The following is a 17006-nucleotide window of genomic DNA, read 5'->3' as shown; positions in this document are numbered from 1 at the left end:
GGGGGGCCCGCCATCAGCAGCGACCGCGACCAGCGAGGGGTCCCATCGCGGGGCCTTGGCTAAGGTGAATATTCCGGTCCCCGGCTCGATCCAGGCTGGAGAGGGCAAGCGCGGTTGGTTCGTGCTGCTGTGAGCATCTGTTAGCATCGTTGTAATTAAGATAATTCCACGACTGTGAACACGGACGAAATCACAGAATATTTTAAGTTGGAAGGGATCCATCAGGTTCATCAAGTCAAACTCCTGGCCCTACATAGGACCGTCCCCAAGAGTCACACCACGTACCTGAGAGCATTGTCTTGAGCTCTGTCAGGCTGGTGCAGTGACCACTTCCCTGGGGAGCCTGTTCCAGTGCCCAACCACCCTCTGGTGGTTGAAGCTCTGGGTGAAGAACTTTTTTCTAATAATCAGTAAACCTCCCCTAACACAAATTCAGGCCATTCCCTCGGGTCCTGTCACTGGTCACCACAGGGAAGAGATCAGTTCCTGCTCCCCTTTCTTCCTCCATGAGGAAGTTGTAACTGCAGTGAGGTTCCCCCTCAGTCTCCTCTGCTCCAGGCTGAACAGACCAAGTGACTTCAGCCACTCCTTCACCATCTTGGTTGTCTTGCTTTGGGCACTTACTAAGAGCTTAATGTCTTTCTTATACTGTGGTGCCCAAAGCTGCTCTCAAGACACGTCACAGTGCTGACAAACCTCTGTGTGGCTGCTGAGATCACTCGGGATGTAACACAAAAACTGTTATGTTTAGCAAGGCCCTTGTATGTGACCAGTAACTGGACATTTCCCGACTCCTCCCTTGGCTGACAGAGTTACCCACCCAACACAAAGCCGGTAATTTCCTAGAACAAACAGCTTGGAACTAAACTAAAGCTACAGCAATCTTTCTACTTACAGCCCAGCTTTGGCATTTTTAATTGTCATGTATGCTTCACGTTGCATGCCAAGAATGCAGCACATTGAGTAAACAAGTGGGCACTCAAATCCCCTAACTTAGAGACATCATAGAATGTGAGGGCTCCTAAAAGAAGAAGCAACATATTCTGGAATGGTCTGAAACCATCTCTGTTTTCATTTACAAATCTCCATTTTCATTTACACATTAGCACTGATCCCTGAAAATTTGGGATAGGGTTCTACCTGCCTTTCAAGCTGGAATCACTCAATCAGACTCGTGTCAGATGCCCACAGTCGGACTTTCAGTATGTTGCTATGCAGTTGTTAGGGATGTTATGTACGTTAAATAAAGCAAAGGCATGTGTTACAAAAAATAAGTGCAATTGAGAGAAGCAGCAAAATTACACTTTATTTGCCCAGCACTCAACTAAATTTTAGAAGAACATTCCCCAGCACATCACGGCATCAATCAAACAGAAACAGGTCAGGGCAGCCCAGCAGCCCATAAAGATCAAACAGTCTGGAGGATGCCATCCACCTCACAAAGTTCATCCACCTCAGCCCCATCTCTGCTTTCAGGGATGCCTGGCTTTGGAGACTTTCAGGGACAGTAAGGGACCAAGCTTGCATGGCCAAACCCACCATGTACAGCACCTCCTGCCTGCTCACTACCCTCAGTCCTATCAGCAAGGGTAGTAGCAATATCCACACTTCTGTAACTTTATACTCTTCTTTGCGTTATTTATCACTTTTTCGTGGAGGCAATGAACATCCAAACTCCTCCACACAGATCCAATCATTGCATGGTAACTAATGGCTGGGATTAGTCCGTCCTGAGCTGAAACATTGCAGGGTGTGGAAGACAAACAACGTCTGCTTAGAAAGAAAAGAGATCATGAAGGAAAACAAGAATAGACAATCCAGATTCGTTTTGTGATGACCTGTGCTATGTTTCACATTTGCATAAAACACTTGGAAAGAATTCCATACTTTGACACACTCTGAGAAGTCAAAACCACAACTGAGATAGCTTCTTTTCCAGATTGTTGGTCCTTTTGTAAGAATATTTACAAGTTTTCTTCAAATGTTTCTTTCCTTAGTTTTACATACCATTTGAATTGTATGCCTTCCAGAATGAGTGTAGCTGTAAATCTGCTGCACCTTCACACTGTTTCCACTTCAGGTACTTGTATTGACTCCAGTGTTTGATTTTACCAATTCAGACATATGGTCCCTGACTCAAGAGAAATTTGAAATAGAAAGCACGCTTTGGCTCTTTTTATAATGAGAAATAAATATTGACATTTCAAGGTCAATTTTTAGCTCTGTTTCATGGAAAGTTGCATACTTTCTGTACTTTATTTTAAGAATCTGTCACAATGTAATATAATTCCAAGGAAAAGTTTCATTTTGGGGTCTGCTCTTCAAAAGACAGACAAAACCAGGATCTGGTATTCTTGACTCTCAGGTCCCCATCCTCACAGTGGCCCTTTCAATTTATAGGATTTCTTATCTCTTACTGCCTGTTTTTCATTCCCTTCTTTCATGGTCTCCCAGGAATCAGTTTTAAAGTATATGCTTAACACATCCTGCTGAAGTTGGATTTTTGGAGCTTTCCTCTTTCTCTTTTTTCCCCTGACATTCATGGTTTGCTTTATCATATCCTTCTGATCCAAGTTTGTGTAATTTCTAATATGTCCAGAATACACACCCTTTTGACTTTTTTTTTTGTTTGACATTACCACACCTGTGAAGGATAGCTGAGTTCTCCACAGGAAAGCCGCTGTTGCCATGTCAGCACTGGTAATGTGCAGTGTGTTGGAGAGAGTTACCAAACTGAGCTGTGACCAGACAGGATAGTAGTCAAGGAAGGCTGACATCATTAAACATTTCTGAATGTATTTCAGGGAATTGTCTTTCAGGTGAAAGCCTGGATTGTCTGGGAAGAAGGTTGGATTGTCACAATAAGCAGATGCTGTCATTTGGGCTATGGGAGCATCAATACTGAAAGCAAAGCTAGTTTTGGTAGGTGTTTGCATGCTTGTGGCAATGCTGTTGGTGCTAGAGTCAGAGTTTCTGAAGCAAAACTTATAGCTGGGGAATGTACAACAAACTACTTGCTCTTTGTTTTGCAGTCTCCAAAAATAGAATAAAAATACAGAGAAGTACATTTTTTATATTTTTGCTTTCTTTGTATTTTATAAGTAGATAACCTACAACACTCAATCACATCCCCATGCCATTAGAGTGTCTGCTCATTCCACTTACTAATTTGCCAAATTTGAATATACTTTTGCTTTTCAGAAAACTTTTCATGTAACAGTAGCTACCTGCTAAAATTTTCCCATACCCCCAAAGGGACATTCTTTAGTGGTGTGACTGAGGTGTTCCCAGCTTGGTATTGACTGAAAAAGTGCCAGTCCTGTTAAGTGCTATACATCTTCCATTTTTTGTTTAGTCCAGGAAAAGCTGAAGGCAAGTGGTGGCGCTTTTTTCTTTTCTGTATGTAAAGAAAAACTGTCATACTTGCACAGTCTGAGTATTTTTCAGAAACCTTGCAGTTTTTTACCTGCAGATGAGTGAGCTGAATACTAGCAGCACTTAAAAACGCAATTTACTTAATGCCAGTAAGTAGAGTACTGATTCTACAAACAGTGTAAAGCAATGTGTTGGGTTTGGTGTTTTTTTAAATTATTTTCCATTCAACTATATTTTACTATAAAGTTTATCAACTTGATCTAACAAAGCATCCTAGATTCTGGCTGGAGTGCAAGCGCTTTGGATCCAGGTGCTGTATAGGAGAGTTGTGCTTGCATTCAGTGAAACATCTGTTTGCCAGACTTGGGACCACCTACAGTAACAATCAGCCTGCGTTATGATCCTGACAGAGATTCAGTTGTCACCATCCCTGGAGGTATTTAAAAAGACATGCAGATGTGGCACTTGGGGACATGGTTTAGTGTTGGACTTGGTAGTGCTGGGTTAATGGTTCAGACTGGATTTTATAAGTCTTTTCCAAACTAAGTGATTCTAGGATTCTGCCTCTTCAAACCTTGAAAATTCAGACTATGAACTCATGGTTACTTTTCTTACTGAGGAGAGCCTTGCCTGAGGGGAAAGAAATCCTGCAATTAAATATTAGTTTGTATTCGTTCATATAATCATAGAAATATTCAGGTTGGAAGGGACCTCTGGATGATATCTAGGACAATATCCTGCTCAGAGAAGAGCTACTCCTAAATTCAGGTTGCTTGAGGGTTTGTCCACTCAAGCATCTATGGAGGGAGATTCCACAGCCTCTCTGGACCTGACTATCCTCCAGGTGAAATTTTCTGTCCTTCTCTCAATACAAATCCTGCCTCTGTCTTTCCAGTAAGTTCCTTGTCAGTACTGGCAGGCTGCCCATTCTTCCAGCTTCAAGACGCCCTAGGGCCCACAGCCTCTCTCACATGGAAAGTGCTCCAGCCCCTCAGTGCTCTCAGCAGAATTCACTCCAATTTGTCAGGAATTTTCCATATCAGGATTGTTCTACTGGAGACCCCCAAACTGGGCATCATATTCCACATGCAGGCAAACAAGAGCCATGTAAAGGGAAATAATCACTTCCCAGTCATGTCCTGATAATCATTTTTCTGTGTTTACAGGATCACAGAATGGGCCAGGTTGGACGGGACCACAGTGGGTCATCTTGTCCAACCTCCTGGCTCAAGCAGGGTCCCCTAGAGCACGTTAACCAAGGTTGTGTCCCAACAACTTTTTGAATATCTCCAGGGAAGGAGACTCCACAACACCTCTCAGCAGTCTGTTCCAGTGCTCAGTCATCTGCACAGTGAAGAAGTTCTTGTTCATGTTCAGGTGGAATGTCCTGTGCATCAGTTTCTGCCCATCGCCCTTGTCCTATTGCTCAGCACCACCAAAAAGAGCCTGGCCCCATCCTTTTGACACATTATATACATTGATAAGATCCTTTCTCAGCCTTCTCTTCTCCAAGCTAATGGCTGCTGGGGTGAAATCTTGATCCTCTTTAACCACTGCCACCAGGATGCTCCAACATTTCCAGCAGAGACAGTCAGTAAAGCTCCCATTCAGGATTGTCCCAGGGGGCTGGTCACTCCTAGATGGAGGACTGCATTTGCCGTCATTGAACTTCATGAGGTTGCTGATGTCCCATTCCTCCAGCCTGTCCAAGTTCCTCTCAAGCAAATCAACTTCATGTCACCGTTTTGGTGTCACCTGGACATACTAAGATCCAATTTAAAAAGCCCGATTATGCGGCCCTGCCTTACTTATATCAAACAATAAAATATAATAGAACAGAGCTACTTTCTAAAGAACTTAAAAGACTGAACAATCACATTAAATCCAGGTTCTCAGATTCTTTGTTATTACAAAACTTAATAATTGCCTGAGGTTTGCTGCCCTCCACAGGCTATTTTTGTTATAGTTGCAAAGAGAGTATTTCAGTGTGGAAAGCATTGCTACAATGCAATAATATTCTAGGAAAGATCTACTCCTGTCATTTTGTATTAACAACACAGCATAAAATGAACAAGTACTTTACTTAGTTATAGCGTGCTGTTGTGAAATATCACTATGAACAGGACATGAACGCCAAATTCTGCATTGGAGAACAGGTCAGTGGAAAATAAACTAATTCAGTGCCAGGTTTTGGTATGGAAATACACGTTTATTCACCCATCTAAATAATAACTTCATTCTGGATGAACAGTCTGTATGTGGGCTTGATACTAGAGAAGATGTAGTGTTTGATTGGGGAACAATGATTACTAAAAGCAGACCATATGAGGAAAATATTTAAAAAACGGGACCAAAAATAGTTGTGGGAAGAAACTGAATTTTCAAGGGATCCATGCACTACTATATATATATATATACATATATATATATATCTATATATATACATATGTACACACACACATATATATATATATATATACTCTGACTTCCATTATGAAAGTAAAATTGATCTTCAGGAAGGACATATTTTAACTGCCTCAGGCAAGGTGAATCATAATAGAATACTAATTATTTATACTCTGGCAAGGCACATGAAAAACAAAGAGGTTACCATTTTCTGAATGCAGTGGGCAAGGAGTAGTTCCTGATCTGGCTTCGTTGATAAGAATGCATCCCAGCCGTGAGTTTGTCTCATGGAAACCATCTAATGGCAGAACAGGAATGTAAACTACCACCAAATCTAAACATAACACTTGTGTAAACTCTTTCCCTTAAGCAGAATAAAGAAATCCTGGGTGTGGTGTGAAAGTATCTTCCCTAGGAAGCGGCCCTGAGCCCTTCCTACCACCTCATTCATTACTGGGGTCGTGTTCCTTTGTATCGAGACCAGTTGCACGGAAAATACCCAAACTCTGTTTATTTCTGCAAGCCTGTTTGAACACAAGAGCAGTTTGGATATGAGAGGGATGAGGTGCTTTTCCATAGAAGAACCCTTCTGGCGCAATCCCTTCATTTTGCCGGTTCGGAGAGTTTGTGCAAGATGTGAAATGCGCTCCGCTGTCACAGCGTGGTAGCTTCCAGCGCGTGTAGAGACAGATCTGCACAGGCAACTGCGGGACAGCGAGTTTGTGGGTGCCCTCAGTGCATCCGCAACTAGAACGCGCAAAATTCTGTGAGAGGTTCCGCACCTCGCGTGGGAGAACTTCTGCCTAAGGCTCTCCAAATGGAAATTACTAAAATCACGGCTTGAGACAGGTGACGGCACCGAGCAATTATTTTCTGAACGTTTTAGAAAAAGTTCAGTGGGAGATTCCTGCAGAAGGAAACGTAAACAGAAAGAAAAGAAAAGAAAGGGAGGCAAGGTCACGGGAAAAGGAAAAGCGTCCCATTTAACGCCGCAGGAGGCCCGGCAAGGAACCAGCAGAGAGAACACCAACTCTCAAATGTCATTCCTTATGTAAGTTATTACACGGTGCCAACACGCGTGCGCGCGAGGGGGCGGGGCTCCACGTGGGGCCCGCCCCTCACTCGCGAGCGGAACCTGCGCCGGCAGCGCTGGCAGCCACCCGGACCGCAATCCGTGCTGGAGCCGGCACCCGGAGCGCAATTGGAGCTGGAGCGCGCCTTGCTCGCACACCCAGGGTCGGTGTCCCGGCCGAGGCGGCTCCTGCTGCCGCCGGGAGGGACGGGGCGCAGAGCGCGGCGCGGGGCTGAGCCGGCCGGTCAGCAGGCAGGGACGGGCTTTCGGGTCTCCCCGGCTGCGCTCTCGGCAGGCTTCCCCCCACCGGGGCAGGCGGCGGCACGGGTGCCTCCCCGGTTTGCCGCAGCGGGTGACGCGGCCCGCCGCGGGCAGGGCAGCCGTGGGCTCGGGCAGGGCGCGGGTCCGGCCGGAGCGTCGGTGTCGGGGCCGGGCCGGGCAGCCCGGGGGGAGCGGCGCAGGAGGGCACGAGCTGCCACGCGCTGCTGCGATTGGTCGGCGGCCGCGGGCGGGCCGGGGGATTGGGCGGGAGCCCCGTCAGTCACGGCGCTCCCGTCCCCCCGGCAACAGGCGGGGGGGCCGGGCAGGACCGGGCCCAAGGGCTCGCGGAGTCCCCGGAGCCCTCGTGGCTCGGGGGCACGGCCCGACCCCTGCCCTGGGCGGGGCCTGGCGCGGCGCTGGCGTCTGCAGGCCCTGCTGCCGGCCGGGGGTGGGGGTGGGGCGGGCGGGCAGTCTCAGGCCCTTGGCTTGGGTCGCTCTGGGTGTCCCGGTGGCTGTGTCTTCACTACCTTCTGACTCTCCCTTTTTCTCTCCTTCCGCCCTCCTTCCCCAGGCTTCGTGCGTGGGGGGCTTCTGGGTTTGGTTTGGGGGTTGTTTTTATTTTTTTTTTTTATTCCCGAAGTCGGTGAGATCATCCTGCCTGGAGGCTGCGGTGTGACAGAAATGCTAAATAGCCCTCTGGCTCGAGGAGGCTTCCTCAGTTTAACTCCGTAGTCGCCTTGCAATCAGGTGGTAGTCTTTCAGAAAATGAGTACCTAATTGAACCGGGGGTAGTACTTCAGGGATACAGGCTAAAACCTAAAAGCATAAGGTATATATTAAAAAAATAGTCGTAAACTTCAAGGAATAGTCCAGAGTAACCATGAATGGAGAACTAATGGAGTAAATCTTAGGTTGAAAATTCTAGAAAACGTAAGCTGTTGGCATGTGGCCCCTACCTCTTTGCAAACGAAGAGTAATCCGAGTCATAAGTGGATTTCGATTTCAGTTTTTTGCATCTTAGTAGTTAATACCCTTCATCTTTTAAATACTCTGAAATATTCTAGTGCAAAGTACCTCATTTTTGATGCAGTTAATACCCTTCAACTTTCACAACTCTAAAACATTTTAGGTGTCAAAGTACTTCGTTTTGATGGCATTTGATAAGTAGGGATAGTAGTTGTCATCCGTGGAGTTATGTTAAACAGATGGGACAACCGAGCACTTCACACTTCTTACTGTTTCTAAGTGAGTCATTTAAGGAGTGTGACTAATCATCCTACCATACAGTTGTCAACAAAAGAGTATTTTTTTTCCCTAACTACCTACAAAATCAAAGAGATTTCCAGATTTTCTGTGGATGATAGCTGAAAACTAAAGAACCTCTCTTTTGAACAACACTTTAAATTTAGGTTGAGGGGGACTACATGTGGTGGACTTCTTAAGAATATGTATCGCATTTTTTTTCTGTGCAGCAATACACTGATGTACCTGGGAAGTTGGTTAACTTGGTATGGTCATTGTCGAGCCAGCAGCCACATGTTGTTTTAAGGCATTTGTCTAAATAACAACCTCAAGTGAAACTGAATTGATTTTAACAATCCCCTCCCCGCTGCACCTGTGTCAAGTTGTAAGTCACCTGGGAGAGAGGAACTTCAGTATTCAGTGCAGTATGGATTGGGGATTTTCATGGTAATAGTCATGATGGGTGTAGTCAAGGTAATGAACGTGCTAACTGAGGGGCTGGGGGTTGGGTGGGAACTGCTTTTGTTATGAGGAAACGGGGGTAGTAACAGGAAGAGCTGGATGAGAAATTTGTGTTTAGAAGTGTGATATGAGAAGTGACCTGATTTGAACATTGCCCTTGTGGGAAATCGAAGTCAGCAGTTATCTACAGCTTGTGAGACTGAGCAAAGAGGGCAACAGTGATTAAAAAAAAATTACGGGAATGGAAAATGTCTTGAAGGGAAGATACTCAGATTTAATTTATTTTGAGTTAGAGCGGGGAGAAAAGATTTTAAATGCATCAAAATGTAGTTTTGGACACAGGAGGAAGATGATTGATTTGGAAGAAGTGTTTAGAAGTGCAGCTACCTGGGGCAGGGGCTGGTGGGGGGAAGTAACATGAGGTGTGGAAATAATGAAACCAAGGATACATCAGAATGGATCCCACAAAGAACATAAGAAAGGTATATTAAATGTATGCCAGTTTCTGCTGTTGACAAATACATTTTCTCATTTTTGGTATCTGTTTGCAGTATTGATAAAGATTGGCTTTTTTTTTCTGTATTTCTAATAGTCAGTTGATTTGGTCTGTTTGTTGTCTCATTACCTGTCTTGTGAAGACTAATTACTGATCAGGAGTGTGCTTAGAATGCTGTTTTCTGTGTTTTCCCCATAATTTAAACTTGAAGTGACTTTTATGTGTATGTGAATTGACAAAAAGCAAACAAAAAAGAAAGGCATTTACCCAAGTGCAAGCAGAATGATGCAGTGTGATTTGAGCTTTTTAGAGAAGTGGTCTCTTTTGTCAGGTGTCTGCCTCAGCAGGTGCCTTTTGTTAAACAGGCAGCTCAATTGAAAGGACACTTTATCGTCTTCCAAATAGAGAGTGGAAGAACAGGTTTCCTTCAGAAAATAGAAAAGTTGAGGAGTGGTCTGAGCACTGATTTGCCCTGGATTGATTCCTAACCAGAGAGAGGTGGTAATGACACAGAAAGCAATGGAGATGATGCCTCTTTGACACTGGAAGGTTATTCTTGCCTTCTAACAGTGTGGTCCCACTGGTTCAATATTTGGTAAGTGATGAAGAACTGTGGCTAAAGCATGGCCCATCCCTTTTACACCCCTTTTCTGGAGATGGGTATCCCTTTGCTAGCTAGTCCTTGGATTAGAGAATGCAAGGAAAATATGCAAATAATGTAAGAATGTCAGAAGAGTCATTCCACCAAAAATAAATCTGTAGGCTGTATGCTATGTGGGGGATATTACTGATGGAAATACTAAATACAGTCTTATGTTGGGGTTGTCACAAGTTTACACTGGGTAATTGCAGTCCAATAATCAGAGAACCATGTTTTTAACTATACTTCAGCTTTTAAAATACTCCACACTGCTGTTGTATTTTACTTGGGAGAAAGGACATAAATTTTATGTTCATTCCTTTAACTTTCTAGAATATCCTTATTTAGCTAAAAAAAAAACCCTGGCATTACATTTTTATTTTAAAGTTGCCATACCAACCAGTATGCCCTTTCAGTGAGGAAGGGGACTTGAAACCATTTTTCAGCAAGCTAGAAGTATTTATATGTTTGCATAATAAACTACACTGGTGTCTTGGCAAATAATGTGGAGCTTGGTTCACCTTAATCATCTTTAGCTATTAATAAACTAATTCATTTGAAAATGCTGGGAACGTTTTACTGTAAATTAGGTAAATTCTTCCTGTAATTCCTGTGCAGTCTAATCTTCTGGTTTTGTCCAGGACAGCTTGGCATTATCATTATGGATCGCTCCCGACACCGTGCAGGAAATGGCAATGAGCAGGCGCCTTCACGAGAGCGCAGCCACGGCGAAGGTGAGAGACAGCGGCAGCTGGAGCGCCTCAGCAGGGAGGAGGCCTATTACCAGTTCATTAACGAACTCAACGAGGAGGACTACAGGTTAATGAGGGACCGAAATCTGCTTGGCACTCCTGGTAAGATATGCATACCTTCAGTAGAAGAGGCGTAAGGTGGAGCAACACACCTGCTGTTAGGCACCAGGTGTGGTAGTGTGACTCAAGCAGCCTGACTTCTGTGGCTTTGCAGAAAGGAAAAAATCCTCCGTATGGAACAACAGTATAACACTTCACCTTTATACAAAGATGCTGCATTTGAGTGTCTAAACCCAGATAATTAACATTCAGTACACTACAGTATGTCTGTTGTTATGTGGCAATTTTGGGGCCCTCTGAATTGTTACTGGAAGCTGGCATACTCTTGACATATTCAGCATGTTTTTCTTCCACCCCACTACCTACTTCCTCTGATACCTGCATTATAATCTCACATTAGTGCTGTTTTCTTTCTGGTTTCATCAGTTTTGTCTGTCCTCTGAAGATTTTCATTCAAGATAGAAAATGTTATTTCTGCATGGCAGTGTTGAGGCAGTAATAGTGTCTTATCTAACAGTGTTATCATAATGTAAATTAATTCAGGAGAAATAACAGCAGAAGAGTTGCAGCAACGTTTGGAGGGGGCTAAGGAGCGTCTGACATCACAGTCTGATCTGGATAACAGAGAAGGTGAAGGTAGAACGGGTGGAGGTAAACATTCTTCATTCATATATGTAGACACATAGTATGTGGTGCATAAATACAGTTCTGTAAAGATATTTGAGAGACTCATTTCTCTTGCTTTTTTTCAATGTGTCTCTGGGTATTGTTTAAAAGTAAGAGAGATTTCCTAATGCTACCAAACCAAACTTGAAATACTTGATGAAAACTTGTTTATGTTAATCACAAATTACTTGCTCTTTTTTCCCTCATTTTGCTTTGTTAGTAAATGTAATAGCACAAAAAATACTAATATTTCAGTTCTTAGAGATTTTTATCATGTATTAGAGCAGTTGGAAAGGAAGTTAATTGGAAAACAGTTAATCTCTTCACTGTTTTGCCACTTTTGTTGTTTCTTTTCCATTTGTTTTAGTCAAGCGAGGCTTGTGTTTTTTGCATTTAATGTCTTCAATTCCCCAGAAATACTGGCTTAATCATTTGGCCAGTTCTAGTCAGATTTAGGAGAAGAATTGGCAGCTCAGAAATAAAGGTACCAAAGTTCTTGGAAGTTTCCTGGACATTGAGAGATGATGGAGTAGGGAGAACTTAATCTGATCCCTTCAAGGGAAAATCTTCACTGTGGTCATGACAACTGGCCTGATTTATACACATAGTTAGCCCTAACCACAACACTTGTATCTGTTCCTGAGCATGTAGTTAGTGGAGGTTTGAAAATGGAGCTGTGGGTATTGTAATAGGAAAAGAGTATATTTGCGCAAAAGGAGAAAATCTGTTCAAACCATGCATCCTACCTGGACACATTCCTGTGTAAGCTGCTCTAGGTGACCCTGCCTTGGCAGCAGAGTTGAACTAGATTATTTCCAGAGGTCCCTTCCAACCTTAATGATTCTGTGATCATTTATTCTACTGCTTGTAGATACAATTCTTTAAAATGTTTTCCAAAAGAAGACAAGACTTATTATTCTTTTCCCTGCTGTATCAAAATGATTAGTTAAAATATTCCCTAGCTGATAACTTCAGCAAGGGGCAGGTATTCGACAGATACAACTATCTTTGGACCACTTGAATCGGAACACTGGCTCGTAAGAGGCCATCTGGGCATATTCATTTCTCTGTGAGTCTGCTGGTGAGACAAAAATTCTAGGTTGAACTGGTGAGTTTTGCTGACATTTTTTCATAGAGAATATTTTTGTACATTAGCATAGCAAGGTAGGTGCCCTGCTACTGTATCGTGTCTGAAATTGGAGCCCAGCAAGTGAAGAGGATTTGGAGTAGAGAATTTGGAGTGCATTGTGCCATGCAGCTGTATGAATATTTGCAATTCTTTGTTTCTCTCAGATTCTGAAGTTCTTGGGGAAAACTCAAATGGCGACTCTTTGCTTGAATGGCTTAACACATTTCGTCGCACGGGAAATGCCACTCGCAGTGGACAGAGTGGGAACCAAACCTGGAGAGCTGTGAGTCGAACGAATCCAAACAGTGGGGAGTTTCGCTTTAGTCTTGAAATCAATATAAATCATGATCATAATAGTTTTGAAACAGCTGGGGAGGAGTACGTTGATATAGATGCTACCAGACTGTACGTAGAAAGAAGGCGTCAGCTAGTTGCCAGTTCAGTAGCCCCACGAACAAGGAGCATGGCTGCGAGAGAGGCAAACAACGAAGCTGCAAGGACCAGGCTTTTAAGACGTGCCATGGCACTAAGGTCAGAAATAGTCTCTCATGCAGTCTCGCGGAGGCTCAGGAGCAGAACGAGGGAGCTGGCAGGCCAGACAAATAATAGTACACAAAATAATTTTGCGGCTGCTGGTGACCCAAGTGAAACAGCAGAAAGAGGTGCTTCTGCAGGACTTAGAAGGGGTAGAGCTAGAACTAATGTCCGGATGAACACAAACCAAAGACTAGAAATTTTGCGGCTGAGGTCTACCTTAAGTAGTCGAAGCCGCTCCCCACTGCAAAGGCAAGATGATACTGCTCATTCTGAGGAACGTGGTCAGAGGCAGGATAGAAATGCACAGCAGGTTAACAGAAGTAGGAGACAAACAGCTCAGGCTTCTCCACAGCCTACTGAAGAGCAAGCAAGAGGTAACGCTCAGGCTCCTCAGCCTTCCTTAGCCCCGTCCTTAGGAATAACTTCGGAAGAGGAAGAATCTAGTAGGCCAGTAGCTGCCGTCAGAAGGCACCCGACAATTACACTAGATCTTCAGGTGAGAAGAATTCGTCCTGGAGAAAACAGAGACCGGGACAGCATTGCCAGTAGAACTCGTTCTAGAGTAGGAATGTCAGAAAACACTGTTACCTTTGAAAGTGACAGTGGGGGATTTCGGCGCACGATATCACGATCAGAACGCGCGGGTATTCGGACCTACGTTAGCACTATACGGATACCTCTTCGTCGGATTTCAGAAACTGGGCTTGGGGAACCTTCATCAGTGGCTCTTCGATCAATCCTTAGACAGATAATGACAGGCTTTGGAGAACTGAGTTCTTTAATGGAAACTGAATCTAATTCAGAAGTACAAAGAGGCGGTCATCACTTAGCAGATGCACAGAATAACTCAAGCTCAGCAAACAGCAGTGTCCCAAGTGAGGTTTCGTCTAGAAATGGACATGCAGTGGAAGGCAGGAGAGGAAGAAATGGACAGAGGGGTGGTACTCAACGCTCTGGGCGCAATCATGAGAACCAAGATAACAGGCAGTCTCAAGATGCAAACAACCTAGTGGAGAACGGAACACTGCCCATCCTTCGACTCGCCCATTTCTTCCTGCTGAATGAAGATGATGATGATGATCGCTTAAGAGGTTTAACCAAAGAGCAGATTGACAATCTTTCTACACGGAACTATGGGGATATTCACACTGAAAGCGAACGGAGTAAAACGTGCAGTGTTTGCATTAATGAATATGCAACAGGGAATAAACTAAGGCAGTTACCTTGTATGCATGAGTTTCATATTCATTGTATTGATCGCTGGCTTTCTGAAAACTCCACTTGCCCAATTTGTCGGCAGCCAGTTTTGGGGTCTAATGCCACAGATAATGGCTAGAATTGTTTGTACTGATCAGTACTCAAGGATCTGCTCCTGCTCTGTTTGTAATGAGCCAGATGAAATGCATTGACTTAGATAGGGGTCCATTTGGGGGGGGAGTTTTGTTAAATGTCTTTAAAAATTATAGGAAACTTATCTAAATCTAACAGTGTAAATACTATTTTTTCCAAGTGCAGGTCTAGGAGGACACATAGAACCAAATGATATTGGTAAAGTTTATATTTTTTTAGGCAATTTTGTTATGCTAAGCACTTTTGTAAATACAGAAATGCAATAGTTAATCAGTCCTGCTTAATGTATGTTTTTTAACATTGTAATGGACTCGCTTTATTTAGATTACAAATTGTTTCACACAGACCCACCACTGTGTTGAAAAATTAGTGGCTAAATAGCCATTTGTTAGCTTTTTGTTCTAAGAACAATTTCTTTTACAGAGAGTCTCTTGCTGGACATGTTTGCTGAAGATATTTAAGTTACTTGAAGTGCTCATTTTAATAGACTTTTTTTTTTAAAACATTGAAATATCCTTTCCAAAAACTTGCCAATTTGGTTCTATTTAAAAAATTCTGTGGCAATTTTTGCATGTGGGTTTACACAGTTCTTAACATTGACGAGTTCTTATTCAGAAGTGGATGAGTTAGTGGCATTATGAAATGTACATAATTAAATGCTGTCTTGGACAATCTTTGTCTTTTCAATGCAGACAGCAGTCAAATTGGTAATTCCAAGAGGGTGTGTCTTACTTGCTCAAAGAATAAATGAGCGCTGAGGAAGCCTTTTTACTCTTCCAAATTACTCAGTTGATATTCCTGGGGTTTTAACTGCCTTCGTTTAAAGAGGGGAAACATTTCCTTGACCATGATATTGTCTATAATATGCATGTTTTGGCATCCTACTCAGAAGAACAAAACAAAAGCTTGAAGTGCTTTTGTACAGAAATTTAAGGTACACATATAGTATTAGTCCTCTTGAAACATGCCTGAGGACTAAATGGCAAAAGACACTAAAAAGGACAAAATAAGCTTTCCTGAAAGTCCCCAGTATCTGTATAATTAGATATTAAACTTTATACCAATGACTTACACCAAAATAAAGTTGCAAGATAAATAATTGAGGCTTTGTGTGAATTACTGTTGAGCCATATCCTGTAGATTAATAAGACTTACTGTTCTTGATGTTCAGTCTCAGTTTTCACTTTATTCTTTCCCCACTTTTCCCCAGCTCTGTTCCTGGCCTGTTAGTTGTTATGGTACATAAAAGCCCAGCACAAAGCGCTCCAGGGGTTTCTGGGAGAAACTGAATGTTACAAAGCTCATCTTCTGAGCAACCTGCACCTCAGTCCCTAGAGAAAGGCAGAATTGTGCAATTATCTGGTGTGTGTATATTCTGAGCAGTAAAAAGAGTACTTGATGTGCACAGGTTCTACTGACTTTCTCTGCCTGTAGATAGTGGCCTTGACAAATGTGCTTCTGAGCCAGGTGCTTTACTTAGAACATCTGCTCATTACATCCTTCAAGGGTAGCTATAAAATCCAGCGTGGGCTATTGGATGTCTACTTCAGTTCTGCAAGTGAAAAACTTGGGTCATAAATTTCACAGAAGGGCGTTTTTTCATTCCTAAAAGTAGTTCTAAGAAACTATTATGAGATTTAGATGATTTAAGGATATGATTAAGATCTCTTCTGATGTAATTTGTGCTGTTAACTACTGCAAACATTGCTGACCCCTCCCTTGAGTGCTTCCTTAGCTGCAATAGAGTGAGGAGATTTAAATGTGATTATCAGAGCTAGCTTATTTTTTTACTTTTTTTTCCTGTTACTTCTGTTACCTCCTGAGGCTGACAATATATAAATATATGTATATATGCCTTCTGCTGCTTCCTTGTTTCTTTATGACTTTCTTTTATATTTGAAATCTGCCCGATTGAAAAGACACATATGTAGAAACCTGCCTTTGGCTCACTATTGCCTTGCTGGTCAGGTTCTTCAAGGTCAGTTTTGGCTTTAATCCTTACAACTGCTACGCTAATGCACTAGAGGTAAAGGGAGGTTCCTTGTGCCTTCTTTCATTCAAGTGGGATTTTGCTGCAAGAGCACAATTTGGTACATGGTTCAAGATGAGATCATCTATGATCAGGTATGTTTAACTGAGCTGCGAGCAGAATATGCCAAAGTACAGTGAGAGCTTTCTGTAGAAACAGTAGGCTATGGGATAAGAAACATGAAGCCTCCACTACAATACTCCTGTCCTACCACATGGAAGCTGTCAAGTATTTCCCCTCCATTTGAGAAGCACGTAATTTGTTACTCAGCTTTCTCAAGAAATTGCATTGATGGGACCAGTTAAATCTTAGTGATTCCGTTTGGTATTGGCTTTTGTTACCTCCATTTCTGTGATAAAATTTCAGTTCTCTGCCACCCCCACCCTCCAAACACTTTTTTTGCCTTGTCCTTTGGTGACATTAAGAAAAGTAATTTATTTATATGGAATTTAATAGAAAAATGTGGGCAGAATTTTTACAAATAAGTTTATTTAAAATGAGATATTAAATTGAGCTCAACTAGTAGCAC

At 42.9% G+C, this 17006-nt stretch overlaps 1 protein-coding gene across 7 annotated transcripts; it reads left to right on the top strand.

Moving 5' to 3' along the window:
* Nucleotides 1-6911: 6911 nt before the first annotated feature.
* RNF6 (ring finger protein 6) lies at nucleotides 6912-16307 on the top strand. 7 transcript variants are annotated; one of them, XM_048294926.1, is made up of 4 exons: nucleotides 6912-7017; nucleotides 10596-10808; nucleotides 11310-11417; nucleotides 12726-16307. In XM_048294926.1, the coding sequence occupies exons 2-4, from the start codon at nucleotides 10616-10618 to the stop codon at nucleotides 14432-14434; spliced, it is 2010 nt and encodes a 669-aa protein (XP_048150883.1). In that variant the 5' UTR covers nucleotides 6912-7017; nucleotides 10596-10615; the 3' UTR covers nucleotides 14435-16307. The 7 variants fall into 7 exon arrangements, with proteins under 7 accessions (XP_048150883.1, XP_048150886.1, XP_048150884.1 ...); XM_048294929.1 differs by having other exon boundaries at nucleotides 6913-7017; nucleotides 10601-10808; XM_048294927.1 differs by lacking the exon at nucleotides 6912-7017 and adding an exon at nucleotides 7571-7861.
* The last annotated feature ends 699 nt before the right edge of the window (nucleotides 16308-17006 follow it).

Source organism: Corvus hawaiiensis, chromosome 2 (assembly GCF_020740725.1).
Source record: "Corvus hawaiiensis isolate bCorHaw1 chromosome 2, bCorHaw1.pri.cur, whole genome shotgun sequence".
NCBI classification, from domain to species: domain Eukaryota; kingdom Metazoa; phylum Chordata; class Aves; order Passeriformes; family Corvidae; genus Corvus; species Corvus hawaiiensis.
Note: the sequence above shows the minus strand (reverse complement) of the source record. Positions and strands in the feature narration are given on the sequence as shown.

What these genes read in the sequence shown, in the direction of transcription:
- RNF6 (XM_048294924.1), top strand. Translation starts at nt 9,252, where the DNA reads ATGAAACCAAGGATACATCAGAATGGATCCCACAAAGAACATAAGAAA. An exon ending in CCACAAAGAACATAAGAAAG is followed by an intron (nt 9,301 to 10,595) that starts GTATATTAAATG and finishes GGTTTTGTCCAG; the next exon opens with GACAGCTTGGCATTATCATT. An exon ending in AAATCTGCTTGGCACTCCTG is followed by an intron (nt 10,809 to 11,309) that starts GTAAGATATGCA and finishes AAATTAATTCAG; the next exon opens with GAGAAATAACAGCAGAAGAG.